The sequence below is a fragment of the Erigeron canadensis genome, chromosome 3 (assembly GCF_010389155.1).
Source record: "Erigeron canadensis isolate Cc75 chromosome 3, C_canadensis_v1, whole genome shotgun sequence".
NCBI classification, from domain to species: Eukaryota; Viridiplantae; Streptophyta; class Magnoliopsida; order Asterales; family Asteraceae; genus Erigeron; species Erigeron canadensis.
This window is the reverse complement of record NC_057763.1, coordinates 25,763,115-25,780,295: the sequence shown is the minus strand read 5'-3', so window position 1 is coordinate 25,780,295 and position 17,181 is coordinate 25,763,115. Positions and strand designations below refer to the sequence as shown.

The following is a 17,181-nucleotide window of genomic DNA, read 5'->3' as shown; positions in this document are numbered from 1 at the left end:
GTGTCTTTGTCACATTTATAATCCAACTTAATTCCCTTGTGTTTTAAACTTGGTATTAAATGTATGTATATGTGCATTTATAACTAAAATGGGTAGGTTGGTGATATTACATATTCACATTGCAAAAGGCCTATTGTCCCTACACTAGTACATGAGCTAATGTGTTGAAAATGGAGGGCAAGTAAATCTATTAGGAAGAACAAACAGGTGAAGTTTATAACGAAGTAATTTGAAGATGCAAGCCGGTATACTATTCATCCTTGTTATAGTTTGCGAATATTTCATTTAAGTACACAAGTCGGATAACATGTTGAATCCAAACAGCAGAACATAACGACATTTTAACTACAATAGAAAGGTAATCTGATCAGCGGGCCCTCCAAACCTTAATGTTAGTCATGTCGTTCTATTTTTTACGTTGATCAATGCTGCTACGAAGTTATAAAGTAGGCAAGTAGCAATGTACTTTTTAAGGATTAAATTCTTCTCGTACTTGATTTACATTCACTTTTTTTACAAATGTGTAGGTGATTACCTCACTGCTACTACATTACTACTACTCCACCCAATTTTAGCCTCTTGATCAAATAATTTAGTTATGTTTAGTCGATAGCAAAAATATTCAAATATTCGAAGAAGCTTACATTTATGAAGGGTCGCAAAATAGAAAGAAAAAAAAAATTCAAATCCACACTGACATTGAAGAATATGATGACCCTTGAACTAGTCAAAAACAGTAGCGTTTAGTAGTAAATCGACTGAAAATTGGTAATAAAACATGCAGCATAAGTACCATAGCCTACAACCTCAATGTAACCTTGAACAGGGGCTGGAAACAATGATTGTCAAAATTGCTATCAAACTTTTTTTTTTTTTTCCGAATATTCAGTCAGTATTCGACATAAGGGAAACCTCACTTTATAATGGTGAAGCCTTGCACGTACTCTAGACAACGAGATGTTGACTATGGGACGTTACAAGTATTCGGAGAAAAAAACTCCAAGATTTGTCATCCTTAAGGATCGAACTCAAGACCTTGGGTAAAATCTGGGATGCTTCTGACCAGTTGGACTAGTCATCATTGGCAAAAATTGCTATCAACTTGATGACAGAAACACGTATTCTGGACAAAGTTTGTTAAGGTACCCATATTTTTTTTAGAACGGCAAAATATTATTACTTAAAAAGCCGGCTAGCAATATACTAGTGGCCAAATACAAAATATTTTGGACAAAGCTTGTTAAGGTACCCACTTACCCTCCATAAACACCTGTGAGCTCCGAATGCAAGGATCATGTAGACATCCATCGTAGATGATACGGAATATCGAAATTCAAACATCTGAAACCAACTTTGAACAAGATGAATCCTAATACGCCACTAACCGAATTCCAGTTCTTTGACACTTCACAACCTTAATCATCTCTTTCAAACCAGAAAGTCAGAAACCACCCTTGCATCATCTTTCCAAGCGCTTTCTTTTTCTTTTCAAATCTTTCCAAGCATTGTGCTCTGCTAAACCTTTGACAATGTCGTATGTGCAAATCCCTATCTTAAATTATTTATTAAAAAAACACAAAAATAATGATTTAGCCCCTACAGGAACTCCAAAATCCGTTTACAAACTATGATAAACATGAGTGCTTCATCTATAGGGATGAGAATGAAGGAATGTTTTCATATAGTAGTTAACTAGTTATTCAACCCATTTGATTTGGTATAATTCTAAACCTACCAAGGCTGGCGGGTCCAATTCAATTTTCCATCACTTCTCTTATACACTTTCTAATTTTAGGAGAAAATTACATATTTCGTCCCTTAACTTTTCACGTTTTGCACTTTTCATCCTTAAAGTGAAAAAATAGTAAAAAAAACCTAAACTTGAAACTTTTTTCACTTTTCGTCCCCGCAATAACGGTGTTAGTTTTTCTTCGTTAAGGTTGCCAGCATTCATTAGTTTATTTTTTTTTTCACTTTTCGTCATTCTCATCTTTTTTACTTTTTTTCATTTTGGTAATTTTAAAAATGTCAATGGTGTATAAACCGTATTTGAAAATAGAGGAAGAGACATTTTACAATTTTTTTGATATTTATACTTTATAAAAAATATTTATTGAAATTTAGATAACACAATATAATTAACAAAAAAAATTATTGTTTGGGTTGGTTTAATGATTTGTAAACTTCATTAATCAAAAATGTTAGAAAAATAATTTATGTATATGTGTTTAATTAGATATGATCATAAAAATATAATACTAATTTTAATATTAATTAGTATGAATGTGTATTGTTTATAAATGTTATCTTAAAAGATTTTTTTTTAAATTAATTATAGCCTAAAAGAGACATGCGTCGTTTGAACATAATGTCATGCGTCACTTAAAGAAAACCACAATCGTATTTTAGTACATTGGTAGAGATGACTTATTATGTTTTTTATTTTATTTATTCATCATGTTAATTGTACCTTTATGGCTTTATGTATTTGTCTCGTTCAATAAATCGTCATGTGTTCATAGATATTCGTGCTTTCTTTGTATTATTTGATACTGACTCTACTCATTCAATAGTTTCTTTTAAGATTCGTTGCCTACTCCTTTACGATTTCTACATTGTTGGTTAGTGTTGACATTTTCAACAATTAAAAATTAAAAAAAAATGATAAAAGGAAAAAATGAAAATTGAACAAAAAAACAAACAAATGTTGGCAACTTAACGAAGAAAAATTAACACCGTTATCACGAGAAAAGAAAGTGAAAAAAGTGTCAACTTAGAGTTTCTTTTGCTTTTTTTTCATTTTAGGGATGAAAGTATAAAATGTGCCAAGTTGAAGTACGAAAATGTAATATTCTCTAATTTTAATTGCAAAAAGCTAACTCTAAACCATGATAACAATTATTTTTGCCCTTTATTCCAGTTCCATGATCTCAAGACTGACTAGTCTTGTGTCATGTCTTTGTTGCAATGCTACAAAGTCATTTGAAAGACTTCTTTTAAAAGTGAAAAGCTTAGATGCTAGAAACTCCTTCCCTTTCTTACTCAAAGCCCAAACACCCTCGCCGCTAACAAGTAACAATAGGCTTATAGCCTAACAAAGGCTTCATCGTGGAAACTATGTTTGCCAAACTTGCTATTGACTTAAGTTGACCTGTATAAAATCCCTTTTACCCACGAAAAAAAAGACCTTGCTATTGACTTGGTGAGAGAAACAGCTCTCAACAAAAATGAGGTGACCCTCAAACAGTCAAACATGACCAACACACGGTGGAAGACGTGAAAACAGAATGTTGAACAAAAAAGCACCATTTAGATATTGAAAACCCACTAATGTAAGAAATAAGAAACAAATATTTGATCAAAGATTGCATCTACCTTTTGCTGAATTACAATTAAAAGAAGCCTGACCATTCAACTAGTACAACTCTGGGTGACCAATCAGCCATTTCACCATATCTTCTAAGTCAGTGTTACATTTATGAAATGTTTTTACTTCAACATAAATGAGTAATCACAGAAGGAATGCTAGATGGGAAATTCAAATAAAGATGCATGCATAGCTCAAATGTACATATCTGCTCATGTCCTCAGAGGTCCAAGACCAATTGATGCACGTAACCTGTTGGCTGCAGCAATTTCTGGATCGGGATGGTCAAATCCGTCGTCCTTCTTTTCCTTTTCCTTCTTCTTCTTTGGCGGTTTTTCATCCTCTGCCCCTCTTCTAGGACTAGCACTGCTATCCCGTGCACGTCTCCTGCGTCTCTCTTCATCATAATCTCTATCCTTCCTGTCCCTTTCTCTACTCCTGCTTCTGCTCCTTGAGTAGCTCCTCCTCCTGCCACCACGATCCCTGTCACGCCTATCACGTTCTCTGTCCCTCCCATAATCTCTATCGCGATAACGATCCCTGTCCCTTTCTCTATCCCTATCACGCCCTCTTCCACGGTCCCTGTCATAATCTCTCTCATACTCCCTATCAATATCTCGGTCCCTATAAAAAAACCAAATTTTAAAACTATATTCAGAAAACATCATGCTATTTAATACAACATAATCGGTGGAACCAACTACACTGTTACACTAGAAATTATTTAAACATTCACCCCCCTCTCAGCAATAACCAAGGCCATGTTTGGAATTGGGTTTTAAAAGAGATTACAAAGAATCAAATAAGCAGACGTTTAAGCGTTAATAATTCTGATTGTTTCAATGAAATATCAGAAATAATGACCAAAAATAACATTTGCACCCCAAATAATCAAATCGAAATATTCTAGGCAGCTGTACACCAAATAATAAAAACTAATTATTGCGAATTGATCTCGCAATAATCAGATAATTAGTTTACAAAAGCAAATTCAAAGACCCGCTAAAAACAAAAACTGAAATGCATAAAGTAAACCAATCTATGTATCTCACCAAGTGACTTTATATAGCAAGATTATGATAGTTTGACTAGACTCGTACAGTTAGCACTTAGCAGCATGCCATGCCAGCATACACACTAACTTTTCAAAATGGATAAAACGAGACCCATTATAAAGATTGAATGAATTGGGTTGATGTAAAAAACTTATGGCTGTGACGAAGACGGGAATGTGTGATCCATCATACTTCTCTACTGTACACTGCCAGTACAGAGAAACCTGGCAGGATCATCATCTGTTTATCTAGGAAGCTGCTTGAATACACTGGTCGCTGCACTGCCTTAAGCCCATGAAAGCACAAGACTATGCAGACCCGTGTAATGTGAGGATGGGTCGGCCCATGTGCACGCATGAATGCATGACTCTATCACATTTTTACATAATGATGTATACAGCTTCCACTGGTAAGTGGACCAGCATTATAGGTTCTGATCCAATTTCCATGAAATACAAATTGAGCAAATTTCTTGATAACGTTAGTGAATTACTCGTATTATCTAATTTCAAAAGAAGAAAATCTGACTGCATCAATAAACATCTACTCATATTAAAATAATGAATTAATTTTATCAAGATGTGACAGGCATGAATAAGGTTGGGAACAAAATAAAATACATGTCAACGGGAAGCTTAAAAATGCAACACACAACTATGCAGCAGCACAATATGATATAACATGAAGAGGGAGAAAATCGTACCTATGTCTATGGCTATCACGTTTCCTATCTCGGCCTCTTTCCCTTGCTGGGCTTTGCTCACGATAGTAATCCTATTTTCAAAGAAATAGTTATAAGCACAATGAACTGACCAATATATATATATATATATATATATATATAGCTATGCAGAAAAGATCCAAACCTTTTCGTGACCACCATCAGTTTCCATCAGTTGCTCATCCTCATCTTTTTCCTCTTCCTCCTCAAAATCATCTTCAAGTGCGCTTTTCCTAGGTTCCAAAGTACCAATTGCTTCAATGGTAAGCCTGTAAACAAGCAGAAACAATCTTAATTTCAGGATTCTTCTCATAAACAGTGATCAGTGATTTAATATATAAAACTATCACTATTACAGGCACAATTTACTATCTGTGACCTCATCTTATTAACCATACAACAAACAATAATAACAACACTAATTTATAAAGAGGAAGAAATATAACCATAGACAATCCATCATAGGTACTACACAGATGTACTCAATATGTTTAATGAAAGGCAGCCAAAGGCCCAGCAAAGAATTTCAATTTAATCTTTTTTTACACATTTCAGCATTTGTGGGAGTGTGAATTTTTCTAGACAGATGAGAGCTAATTTAACAAAATAACTTACAAATAGTCAAATTTTTCATTACTTTTGAGATAACACTTCAATTCCATGCTAGAACACCAACATTAACCACCTGAACCTTCCAGAAATGGTAATTTTCAGATTCTCAAAGATCATATTGAGCAATGGAACTTCAGATAATTTCATAATTGGCCTTACATTAGTAACCTGTACCAGTAGTGACCAGATAGAGTTCCCAGTGTTTACCATTCCGTACCCGCTTGACAAACTCTCTACTAATTTATGTTAAAAGGAACTCGACGGTACAGTAATGATACATAGTATAGTAGATACACGAATTTCATCCTGACATATACAATTTCATAAAGGTTTAGATCAATCTTTCAAATTTCAATATTTCATGTAGCATTACATAAGACTTATATTTTACAAAGTTTATCTTACCGCAGCTAACAGTGAAAATTTCAACAAAACAAAAAATAAAGCAACCCAGCAAGACGTGTTCTAAATCATTCAGCCTATTCAATAACCTAGCTATCAATGGGGTCTCAAGATAAAATTATTTAAAAAAACATAGAATTGGTACTTCTTTGAGTTCCTGGTAAAGCAACGGAAGACATTAATAAAATGCATGTTGTCCAAATAAAGATAATAAGATGCATATGAATAAATCAAATGTCTTCACCACATTCAAATCTATTCACACTATTATCCATAGAAAGAAAGAAAAAAGGTCAAATGCACAATGAGTCAACATACCTTTTCTTTATACGTGGCAGAGCAATGTCACACGAGTAATCTTTCGTCAAGAGTTCATCAATAACCTCATCCACATGTGTCAATGTAAATTCTAGAAAAACAATACATAATAAGTCAGTCTACATGAAGCCATATATATAGCTAATATATTATGTACATGGTCAAAATACTTACGTCCATCACCATTTTTCCGCCTTATCTTCCGGTAATCATTGTACAAAGGCTCTAAATACCGATACACATCAATATCCGTCCCTGTAAGTCGCAAATAAAACGCTCCAAGCACTCGTACATACCTGCTTATCATACAAAACCATACAGTTTAAAAAACATTTTCCATATTTAAAAAAAAATGAAGCCTGACTTACTAAACGATATCACCACCTGTTTCTATAGATTCTAGTAACCTATAGAGGAAAACTATTAGTAAGAATAACACAAAGCTTCTTGCATATATGTTATCAATCAATCATAACAACATTGTTTTTAATTTACAATAAAGGTATTTTCTGACAAAAACCTCCTACACTTTTTCACATGTCCCGTATCAACCAACTAAACTCGAAAACGTCGTATATGTATGTCTCGATAAGAGATGGTGTATCTGATTTGGTTTGAGCAAGATGGTAAAACCTAATAGATATGTGACTAACCAACAACCAGGTAACCAATCTCGATATAAATAATACATTTTGGAGTCTGCTGATTAATTCAATCCAAACGGAAAGTAACATAATCTATATCTATACTATTAAACTATAAAGCATTTTTCCCTTTTCTAAAATCTAAAAGATGATTTGAACTACCTAAATTACCCCCTTCTTTATTCACTTATTTAAACATCTCTACCTAATATACCTATAATACCCTTAAATCCCAACCACTCGATTTTATCTCTCTCCTCAAATCTCAACCACTCATTTTTTTCTCTCTCCTCTATAAATCATTTTATTCCTCTAATTTATTCAAAATCTTTTATCTAAAAAACCGTATATCGATATATTATAAAAATTGTGTGGGTGTTCTTAAAATTCCATGCTCTTTCATTAGAGATGTCATTCGATATACTTTCGACGAATTTTTAAATCCGAGGGCGGAGCCCCGTACGGCTAAGACATTTGGCTATCACACTCTATGAGTTATCACCTCCTATGACCTATCACCAACCCCCACCATCGCACCACCACAACGCACGGGTACTTTCTCTTGTTATATAAAAAATTGGCCGCGGTAACTAATAACTTTCAACAAAAACACAACACAGAGTTAGAATCTTCATTTTGATGAATTCAACATCAATCACTATCCTAAAATGAAGCCTCAAAAACTTTTAACAAATATTAACCTATAACATTCAACTCTAAACTACATGCATAAATTCCTTATACAACCTCGTATATGTATCGATACATAACAGTCGTTTTTACTCCGTTTGATCAAATTATCTCATACGAAACAAAAAAAGCAACATTATACTATATACATGTTGGGTTTATGGAGACTTGATAGGCAAGCCCAGTTTAGAAGGCTGTTAAGGCAGCAGGCCTTACAACTTAAATCACAACAAGCCCTTTAATTAACTCAGGCCTGGTTACTTGGTAACTTGGGAATTAAGTCATTAACCCTAATCTTTCTATTATAAATATATTGTTATGTACTTGTAATTCCTCATCACGAGGGTGAGAGGCAGAAAGCTTTAATAAAACATTCTAGTTGCTGCCCGTGGATTTGTTCACACAGTTTAGTGTGAGATACCACGTTAAATCTCTCGTGTCCTTCATCCTTGTTATTTTTCTGGTTCCTATTGTGTGTGTGCAGTTTTATTACTAACAATACATATACATATACATATACATATACATATACATATACATATACATATACATATACATATACATATACTTATATATATACATATACATATATATACACACACACACATACACTACGAGTTGGAGTCAACTAATTCCTATGAACAAGGGATCCTGGTACTGTTATATGTAAGGAGTCTGGAAACGAAACTACCCTAACAGGAATATATATATATACAGCAAGATGTTTGGATAGAAAAGGCATACTTATAGTCTTCGTTTTTGATGAATTCAACAACAATTTCTTTATCAGGTTGGATCTGGAGCATCTTCATAACAAGGCAAATGAACGGAGTAGGTTTCCGGTTGCCGCCGTGCGTGCCGCCGACGTGATCGAGCTCCATGGCCTTATCGACAAGCGTTTCGGCTGTTAAACCGAAACACTGTTCTTTCCAGAATGTGTTTTGATAGATTTTTGATCTCAATATCTTCTCAACTAAGTTTTGTGGATTCGTTCCATGTATGTTTTTCGCTGATGGATCCGTACGGTTCGCCATTCAATCGTAAAACCCTAATTTTTTTTTTTAAAAAATTTTTGGGGTTTTTTGAATTGAGCCCTAGAAGATAGCTGCTTTCACAATTTTTCGTTTTTATATTGTATTAATAAAGGGAAAATAGTTTGTCGGTAGTTATGGTTAGTCCCTATTCTTTTACAATTGAGTCTTCATCCACATCTATTCTACAATGCTACATTATCTTTTCTTTCTCCACAATTACCCTTCCATACTTACTAACAATAACACCTTACACACCTCTTCCACAACTTTTATTTTATTTTTTATTTTATTTTATATTTCATCCACAACTTTTGTTTTATTTTTTATAAATAAATCAACATTTATTGTTAAAAAAACAAAACATTACAATTAAAAAAAAAACACATTACATTTATTAAGAAAAAAAGACAATTCTAACATTATTGGAGATTAAACTTCAACGTTTATGTTAGTTTCCGACAAGTTGCAAATGTGTTCGACTAGGTCTTCTCAAAAACTCTAAGTGATATAATTAACTAACACATTTGCAGAAGTTGTTCAATGACTCGTATGACGTTTAGGCACCCATTTCGAGGTATTCATGTAGATGGTCGGCGTTAATAGCATAAGCCGGCTGGCGTACATCGGAAGCACATTTTTGGAAAATATTTAAAGTCGGACAACTCGTAATATCGGTTGGAGCGTTGTGAAAGTAAGCAAAGTGTTTTGGTAATGCTTGTACGACGTCAAGGGAATGTATATCTTTCACTATACGAATAGACATTTCTTTGGGTATTCAAAAACGCATTCGAAAATAATCAGAGGGGTAAATGGGTACCGGGGCAAAGTAATGATTAAATAAATGTGTCGCAGCTTCCACATGGTTTCCGGGTACGGATCTTCTTGGTGCTCTTGGTATGTTTGCCATTGTCGAGCTATCAGCTTCTTCATCTTCTAGAAAAGCAATAAAAGTGTCTAACATATCGGGATCTATTGTATATTTACGAATGTATGAAACTGAATCTTTGTCGGAACTCGACATATTTAGTGAAATGTATAGAGTGTGTGTTGTTCTGTATCAAATTTTTTTGAGTGAGATGAAGTGAGTGAAATGAGAATGATTGAATAAAAGTGGGTTTATGTGGTGAAGGTTTTTTTTATATATAAAACTAGCCGTTAAACGAAAAAAAACAAAAATTTTGACCGTCTAAAACCCACACACGCTCCTCCTTCGTCCAACCCCTTAGACCCATCGACACCACGACAAGGGCCATCGACGAGATGCTCACAATAGAGTCATCATCGATGAACCTATCGACGGGGTATCGATGAGACTATTGTGACCGACTTAAACGACATCAAACTACCTTTACCAAGTTATCTCTCACAATATTGACACGAGACCTATTAACACGACACGACATAAACTATTCTTAGCGAGTTTCGTCTTGGATCTTAACAAATTTCATGTCTTAATAGGTCATGTTATATTCGTGTCTTAACATATCCAGACATATTAAGGTTATACATATATATTATATATAATAAGAATTGATATTTTTATTTAGTATATGATTTATATTAGTTAATATGTCTATGAAATTTTGTAATGGTAAGGATTATTATCGTTATGTATTAATTGAGATTTGTAAGAGTTTTTGAATCATTAAGATTTTTTGAATTATTAGCCAAGATTTCCATAAAATACATGTTAACGAGTTCCTTAACATGTGCACATGTTAATTTTTGTTTCGTGTTTGAAAAAATGGACATGATTAGTGTAACACCCCACCGTTGGCGGAAACATGAGGTGTCATGAAAATTACAGCACGACATGGAATTATATAGATACTGCTAAATGAAATAGAATATAATAAATATATTCCCAAAAACATGAGTTCAAAGTTATAATAGTGCTACATAGCTTATTACAACCATGTCTATAAAGAAAATAATCCAAGGCATGTAGCCTTTAAGTCTGAAAATAAATAAGGAGCACTAATCTCCGAAGTCCAGCCTAGCATAGCAGTCTCTATCCCTGATTGACCTGAGTACCTGAAAAGTATACTAAAACGTGTCAACACAAAGGTTGGTGAGTTCGTAGGTTTTAGTCAAAAGTCAAGTCAAAGAAATAAGTCTTCTGTCGATTATTTTAAGTCTAAACCAGTAATAGTTCCATATATAACGAGTAGAGTTACGCCATAATAAGTCCAAAAGTCTCAATGTCTCAAAGTCTGGTCTTACGGTACCTGCCTTAGTCCAAAGTCTCAAGTCTCAACACATACAATAGGTACGTCCAAAGCACATCAACAACACATAATCACACACAAGATCAAAGCACGTCAAATGACACAAGTAACTCTATACGCACAGACTCAATATTGAACATAAAACAGAAATCGACATAACTGTGTAAAAATAAGTATACTTTCCACCCAAAACTTGTAAAAGAGGGGCTATGAAATTCACCTGAAAGCAGCACAAGCACAAATATCCTATATCAACGAAGAGGAATACGAACTGTCAGAAACACCGAAATAAACTCACTATCTGTCCAAATGTCCTACATTATCCACAAGTCACCCAGTAAGTACTTACTTAATTGTACAAGTCCGTGTCCTATACTAGTGTCTTAGGAAATGCCATTATATCTTGTCCAAATAAGTAGTTCGTTAAATAATGTCACATTTCATTGTTTATATCCTATCGAGTCTTCGTAACAACGTTATTATAAAATATATTAAGTCCAATAAGTCTTTGATTATTATTATATCACTATATAGTTTACATAGCATTTAGAAATCCATTAGTCTTTATATTTATATGCATGTATATATATTATTATTAATTTAGTCATTTGTCCATTCAAATTAATCGGTATATACTTATATATATATATATATCTCAATGTCCATATTAAATAAATCCTTATATATATATACATCATGTCCGTATTAACTTCAATATTACTGGCAATTCGAATCCAATTATAAACCCAAATCTGACTTTGACCCAGAATACCTTATATTTGACTTTGTTTGACCTTGTCCATCTTATTTTAATTTTTGACCAAAATTAACGATTATAATTCCCAAAATAATCCCCTAACCCTAATTTTGACTAATTTATGAATCTGTCCCCTTTGACCGCCGTTGACCTGCATTGACCAAGTTTGACCGACTAATTTATGAATCTGTCCCCTTTGACTGCCGTTGACTTGCGTTGACCAAGTTTGACCGAGCCATAAATCAAGATTCCGGATAGATCTATGAACCATAATCGATTTCCAAGACCAAAATCACTAATACAATTCGATTTTTCGATAATCTAACTAAAATCAACCCAAAATTATACATATATAGTCGCGGTTTAATCAAGACTCCGATTTATAGACTTATGTATGGACCGAAAATTCAAAGAAATACATCAAATCCAACAAGAACAAATGCTTGGATTTTTAGAGGAAAAAGGATGAGAAACCGATTTGTATATATATATATCTATGTAAACATAAGATTTTTGAGTTTATACCTACATATATATAAAGATTTTTCGGACATATATATATATATATATATAAACAATAAATCCATAACCGATTCATACATAAAGAGCATGAATTTCGTGACCCCCGAGATGAATAAACATGACAGCGCATCGATTTAACCAAAAGCTTACCCAAAATCTAAAGAAAAGAAGGAAGGGATGAAGATTTGATGATGGTTTGTGGTGTGATTCGTGTGACTCGTGGGGGTAGAAGGTGGTTCGTGGTGGTTCGTAGGTCTTGGTTCGTGAGTCGTTTCTGTGGTGGTGATGTTGGTTCGTTCTAACGACTATAAATATGTCTATATTTAGTTATTAAATCTTTAATTGATTTAATTTTAAATATTTTACTTAATTTGGCATTTCCACAGGACAACTAGTATTCCTCTTATTCTCGAGTCCACGTACAATTTTTCTAAAGTCTAAACGCTCATGAAGCCCAAATCTAATAGAAATTCATTTATTCCACGACAAAGTCTTATTAAACTAATTACGTACATAAATTAACGAACTTAAGATGATCGGAAAGTGTTTCAGAAACACGGTCAGATGACGGTTGTCACAATTAGTTAATAGGTCATGTTCGTATATAACCTTTACAGGTTCGCGTTTTAACATGTTTCGTTTGACCTGTAATGTGAACCATAGTTGTCTCCATAAACAGTTATTTTAATGACAAATTGATCAATCATAGATCTCGAATTTTTTAAATTGATTTTTACTCTCAATTTTAACTTTAACTTATATAAAAAATTATAAAAAATCTTACAATATCATGCTTTTTTATTTTCCATCAATAATTTACATATTTTGGTCTTAAAAACAATCTAACTAAATACTTAGTTTATAATTATTACACTTTATTTCATCAGATAAAACTTTTTTTAATTTGTATCATTTAACTAATTAAAAGTTTTCCAACATAAACTCAAGCTTACCCAAAATCTAAAGAAAAGAAGGAAGGGATGAAGATTTGATGATGGTTTGTGGTGTGATTCGTGTGACTCGTGGGGGTAGAAGGTGGTTCGTGGTGGTTCGTAGGTCTTGGTTCGTGAGTCGTTTCTGTGGTGGTGATGTTGGTTCGTTCTAACGACTATAAATATGTCTATATTTAGTTATTAAATCTTTAATTGATTTAATTTTAAATATTTTACTTAATTTGGCATTTCCACAGGACAACTAGTATTCCTCTTATTCTCGAGTCCACGTACAATTTTTCTAAAGTCTAAACGCTCATGAAGCCCAAATCTAATAGAAATTCATTTATTCCACGACAAAGTCTTATTAAACTAATTACGTACATAAATTAACGAACTTAAGATGATCGGAAAGTGTTTCAGAAACACGGTCAGATGACGGTTGTCACAATTAGTTAATAGGTCATGTTCGTATATAACCTTTACAGGTTCGCGTTTTAACATGTTTCGTTTGACCTGTAATGTGAACCATAGTTGTCTCCATAAACAGTTATTTTAATGACAAATTGATCAATCATAGATCTCGAATTTTTTAAATTGATTTTTACTCTCAATTTTAACTTTTAACTTATATAAAAAATTATAAAAAAATCTTACAATATCATGCTTTTTTATTTTCCATCAATAATTTACATATTTTGGTCTTAAAAACAATCTAACTAAATACTTAGTTTATAATTATTACACTTTATTTCATCAGATAAAACTTTTTTTAATTTGTATCATTTAACTAATTAAAAGTTTTCCAACATAAACTCGTACTTTTTGGAACAACAAAATATATATATATATATATATATATATATAGGGAAAAGTGAGTATGAGGCTGTTATGCACCTAACTTGGGTGAAAAACCCCTCACATACTAATATTTTAATATTTTAAATAAATACATGGCCCCCCATGATTTTTACCTTTTAAAAAAATGTATGTGAGGGGTTTTTCACCCAACTTGGGTGCCTAACAGCCTCATATTCCCTTCTCTCATATGTATATATATATATTATACTAGGGTAAGGTTAACGTAAGAACCAAAAATATGAAGAGAATCGTGATAACCATTAGTTTTCCTCCTTCTTTCTTCTTTTTTTGTGGTTTTTTATTTTTTTCATTTTTTGAAACTTTTTTTTTTTAATTTTCTTTTAACAAAAACCCATTCCAAAAAAGAATTAAATTTTTTTTTTTTTGTAAAAAATCATATAGGTTACATTTTAAGAAAACACATGAATACGGTACGGGCGTTGCCCTCATCCGTTATAAAGGGGTTGTCACCGGACGCATATAGGAATGGTATGGATTTGATGGGCGGCGATCAAAGAGATGGTGACGGTTGTTACGGTACGGGCGTAGCTCTTAATTCTAACGGTAAAGTCCTTAACGATGATTTTTCAACGATTCTTACCATATATGTTGGTTCTCACTTGATCCCTTCACTATTATCTATATCTATATCTATACTATATTATAAAGCAGATTTCTTCCAGATTTTCAACATTGAATTGAAATTTTCAATATTGATTTTAAGTACATCCCTAAAATACCCCTCGCATCTATTATATATTTATCTAAAATAACCATAATACCTTTTCTCTCTCCTTAAATCTCAACCAATCATTTTTTTTCTCCCTCCTCCACAAATCATTTATTCCTTCAATTCATTCAAAATCTTTTATCTCAAAAATCATACGTCGATAAATTATAAAAATTGTATGGGTGTTCTTAAAATTTCATGCTCTTTCATTAGAGATATCATTTGATATATTTTCGACGAATTTTTAAATCCGAAGGCGAAGCCCGTATGGCTAAGGCATTTGACTATCATATACTCCATGACATATCAACTCCTATAACCTATCATACTCTATGACCTAGGTATTACCCCATCATCTCACCACCGCAACACACGGGTACTTGCTCTCCTATTATTAATATATACATATACTATTAATTAAACAAACTATCAAGATGCTAGAAGTTTAGATTACAAATATACAACTAGAGAAAACACAATATATGAAATACTATAGATGTTTTCAACATATTACTTATACAATATTGTTTTTTTTTTTTTCTTTGACAAAATATTAAAACTATATTTAGTTTAGATTTTCTATGAGTATATAAATAAAAAATATCAATGTGTTTCTATGAGTATATAAATAAAAAATATCAATGTGTTTCTATGAGTATATAAATAAAAAATATCAATGTGTACAACTACTTTAAAAGTTTAATACTGCTGTTTTAACCTAGCGTACGTATATATATGAGACAAAAAGTTTAATGACATAACAATGTTTACAATCCTAAAACATATGAGTAATTCTTTAACATTTAGTAGTCCTTTAACATATAATAAGAATAATCTAATCTATATTAAGTGTATAACGAAATATTAATTATTGTAATGTTTTCAAATAATCCTTTGTGTCTGTCCGTATATATATACGAGCCAAATGTATAATTTTAATTAGAGATAAGCAAATCTCAATCAGAAACAAAAAATTTATAGTCGTACACGAAGTTCATTTGGAACCTACACATGAAATTTGCTCACATATTTTGATGAATTTATTGTCATTTAGTGTTTTGTGTTATTGATTTTGTTATGAGAATCATAGTTGTTACAATATCTTGTGAACCATTACAATGCTACAAGAGTACAAATAAGTTATTAGAATCATAGTTGTTAAAACACTCGCTTGGATCATCTTAAACATAATTTTTATATGAAGTGCTTTAATTGTGCATTGGAACACTAAGCGCAGGACGATTTTCTAAAGCGGTCAACGATAGTCAAAACGATCAAATCGGTTAAGTCAAATCTTTTATCCATATTGACCTATTTTTTTTTTTATATAAATAATTTAGTTTAGTTATAGATTTAATCTTTATGTTCTTTGACCTCAAACCATTTATCAATATCAACTCTTTAATTTGAATGATATTTGATTTTTTTTAATAATATTTTCGTTTTTTTTTTTTTCATTTTCATCATATAGAGTTATTTTAAATTTATTTATCTTTAGTGTTTTTTTTTTCTAGAAAGAAAGGTTGCTCACTTGATCCAAGATTCATTCCCTCGGCTTTCAATTTATTTATATATACACCCCCTTATAATACATACTAGCGAATTTACCCGTTCTTAACCCGAACATTTTAATTAAAATTATAAAACAATAAAATATGCATGTAAATTTTGTTATTAATTATAAATCGATATAAAGATGATGAATTGAAAACATAATAATTATAAAAAGATTTCTTTGTTTGTAATAAAAGATTAGTAACTTTAAATAAGTATTTAGTGAACTATTTTTAATTAAAAATATTGTAAATTGTTTATGATATCATAATTAAAATATAGAGCTTTTAAGAAAAAATGTAGACTTACCACATCACATTTTTTAAAAAAATACTTTTGAAAGACAATTGTCTTTTATTTAGTATAGAGATAGAGATAGAGATACATATAGAGATTAGAAATCTAGTTTAAGAAATTTAAGTAATTTTTTTAACATCCCCATGTTGTCCCTAATTCACACATTATATCTAATTCTATATCTCTAAACACAATACCAAGATCTAACACACATTCACTTCTTTCTCTCATTCCTATTTACACATGCGCATATAAATTCCTCCCCACTATTTTGTATTATCATCATTGTTTAACCGACGCAACATACGTGCACCAATCCTCGCAAGTATATATAAAGCTTGACACGTGGCTCATTTTTTAATTATTTTTTCCCCACATATTGCTATATTAGCATATTATCTAGGACCAAGACGAAGACTTTGTGCATCAAGAGCATATTGCCACCTATATAACTATG

General features: G+C 32.1%; 1 protein-coding gene across 1 annotated transcript; it reads right to left on the bottom strand.

The window, feature by feature from the left end:
• Positions 1 to 3,308: 3,308 nt before the first annotated feature.
• LOC122592734 (pre-mRNA-splicing factor 38) lies at positions 3,309 to 8,917 on the bottom strand. Its single transcript, XM_043765028.1, has 6 exons — positions 8,554 to 8,917; positions 6,650 to 6,771; positions 6,476 to 6,566; positions 5,289 to 5,412; positions 5,126 to 5,196; positions 3,309 to 3,991 (listed from the first exon to the last, which is right to left on the bottom strand). Exons 1-6 carry the CDS (start codon positions 8,841 to 8,843, stop codon positions 3,580 to 3,582), a joined length of 1,110 nt encoding a protein of 369 aa, XP_043620963.1. The 5' UTR covers positions 8,844 to 8,917; the 3' UTR covers positions 3,309 to 3,579.
• Positions 8,918 to 17,181: the final 8,264 nt, after the last annotated feature.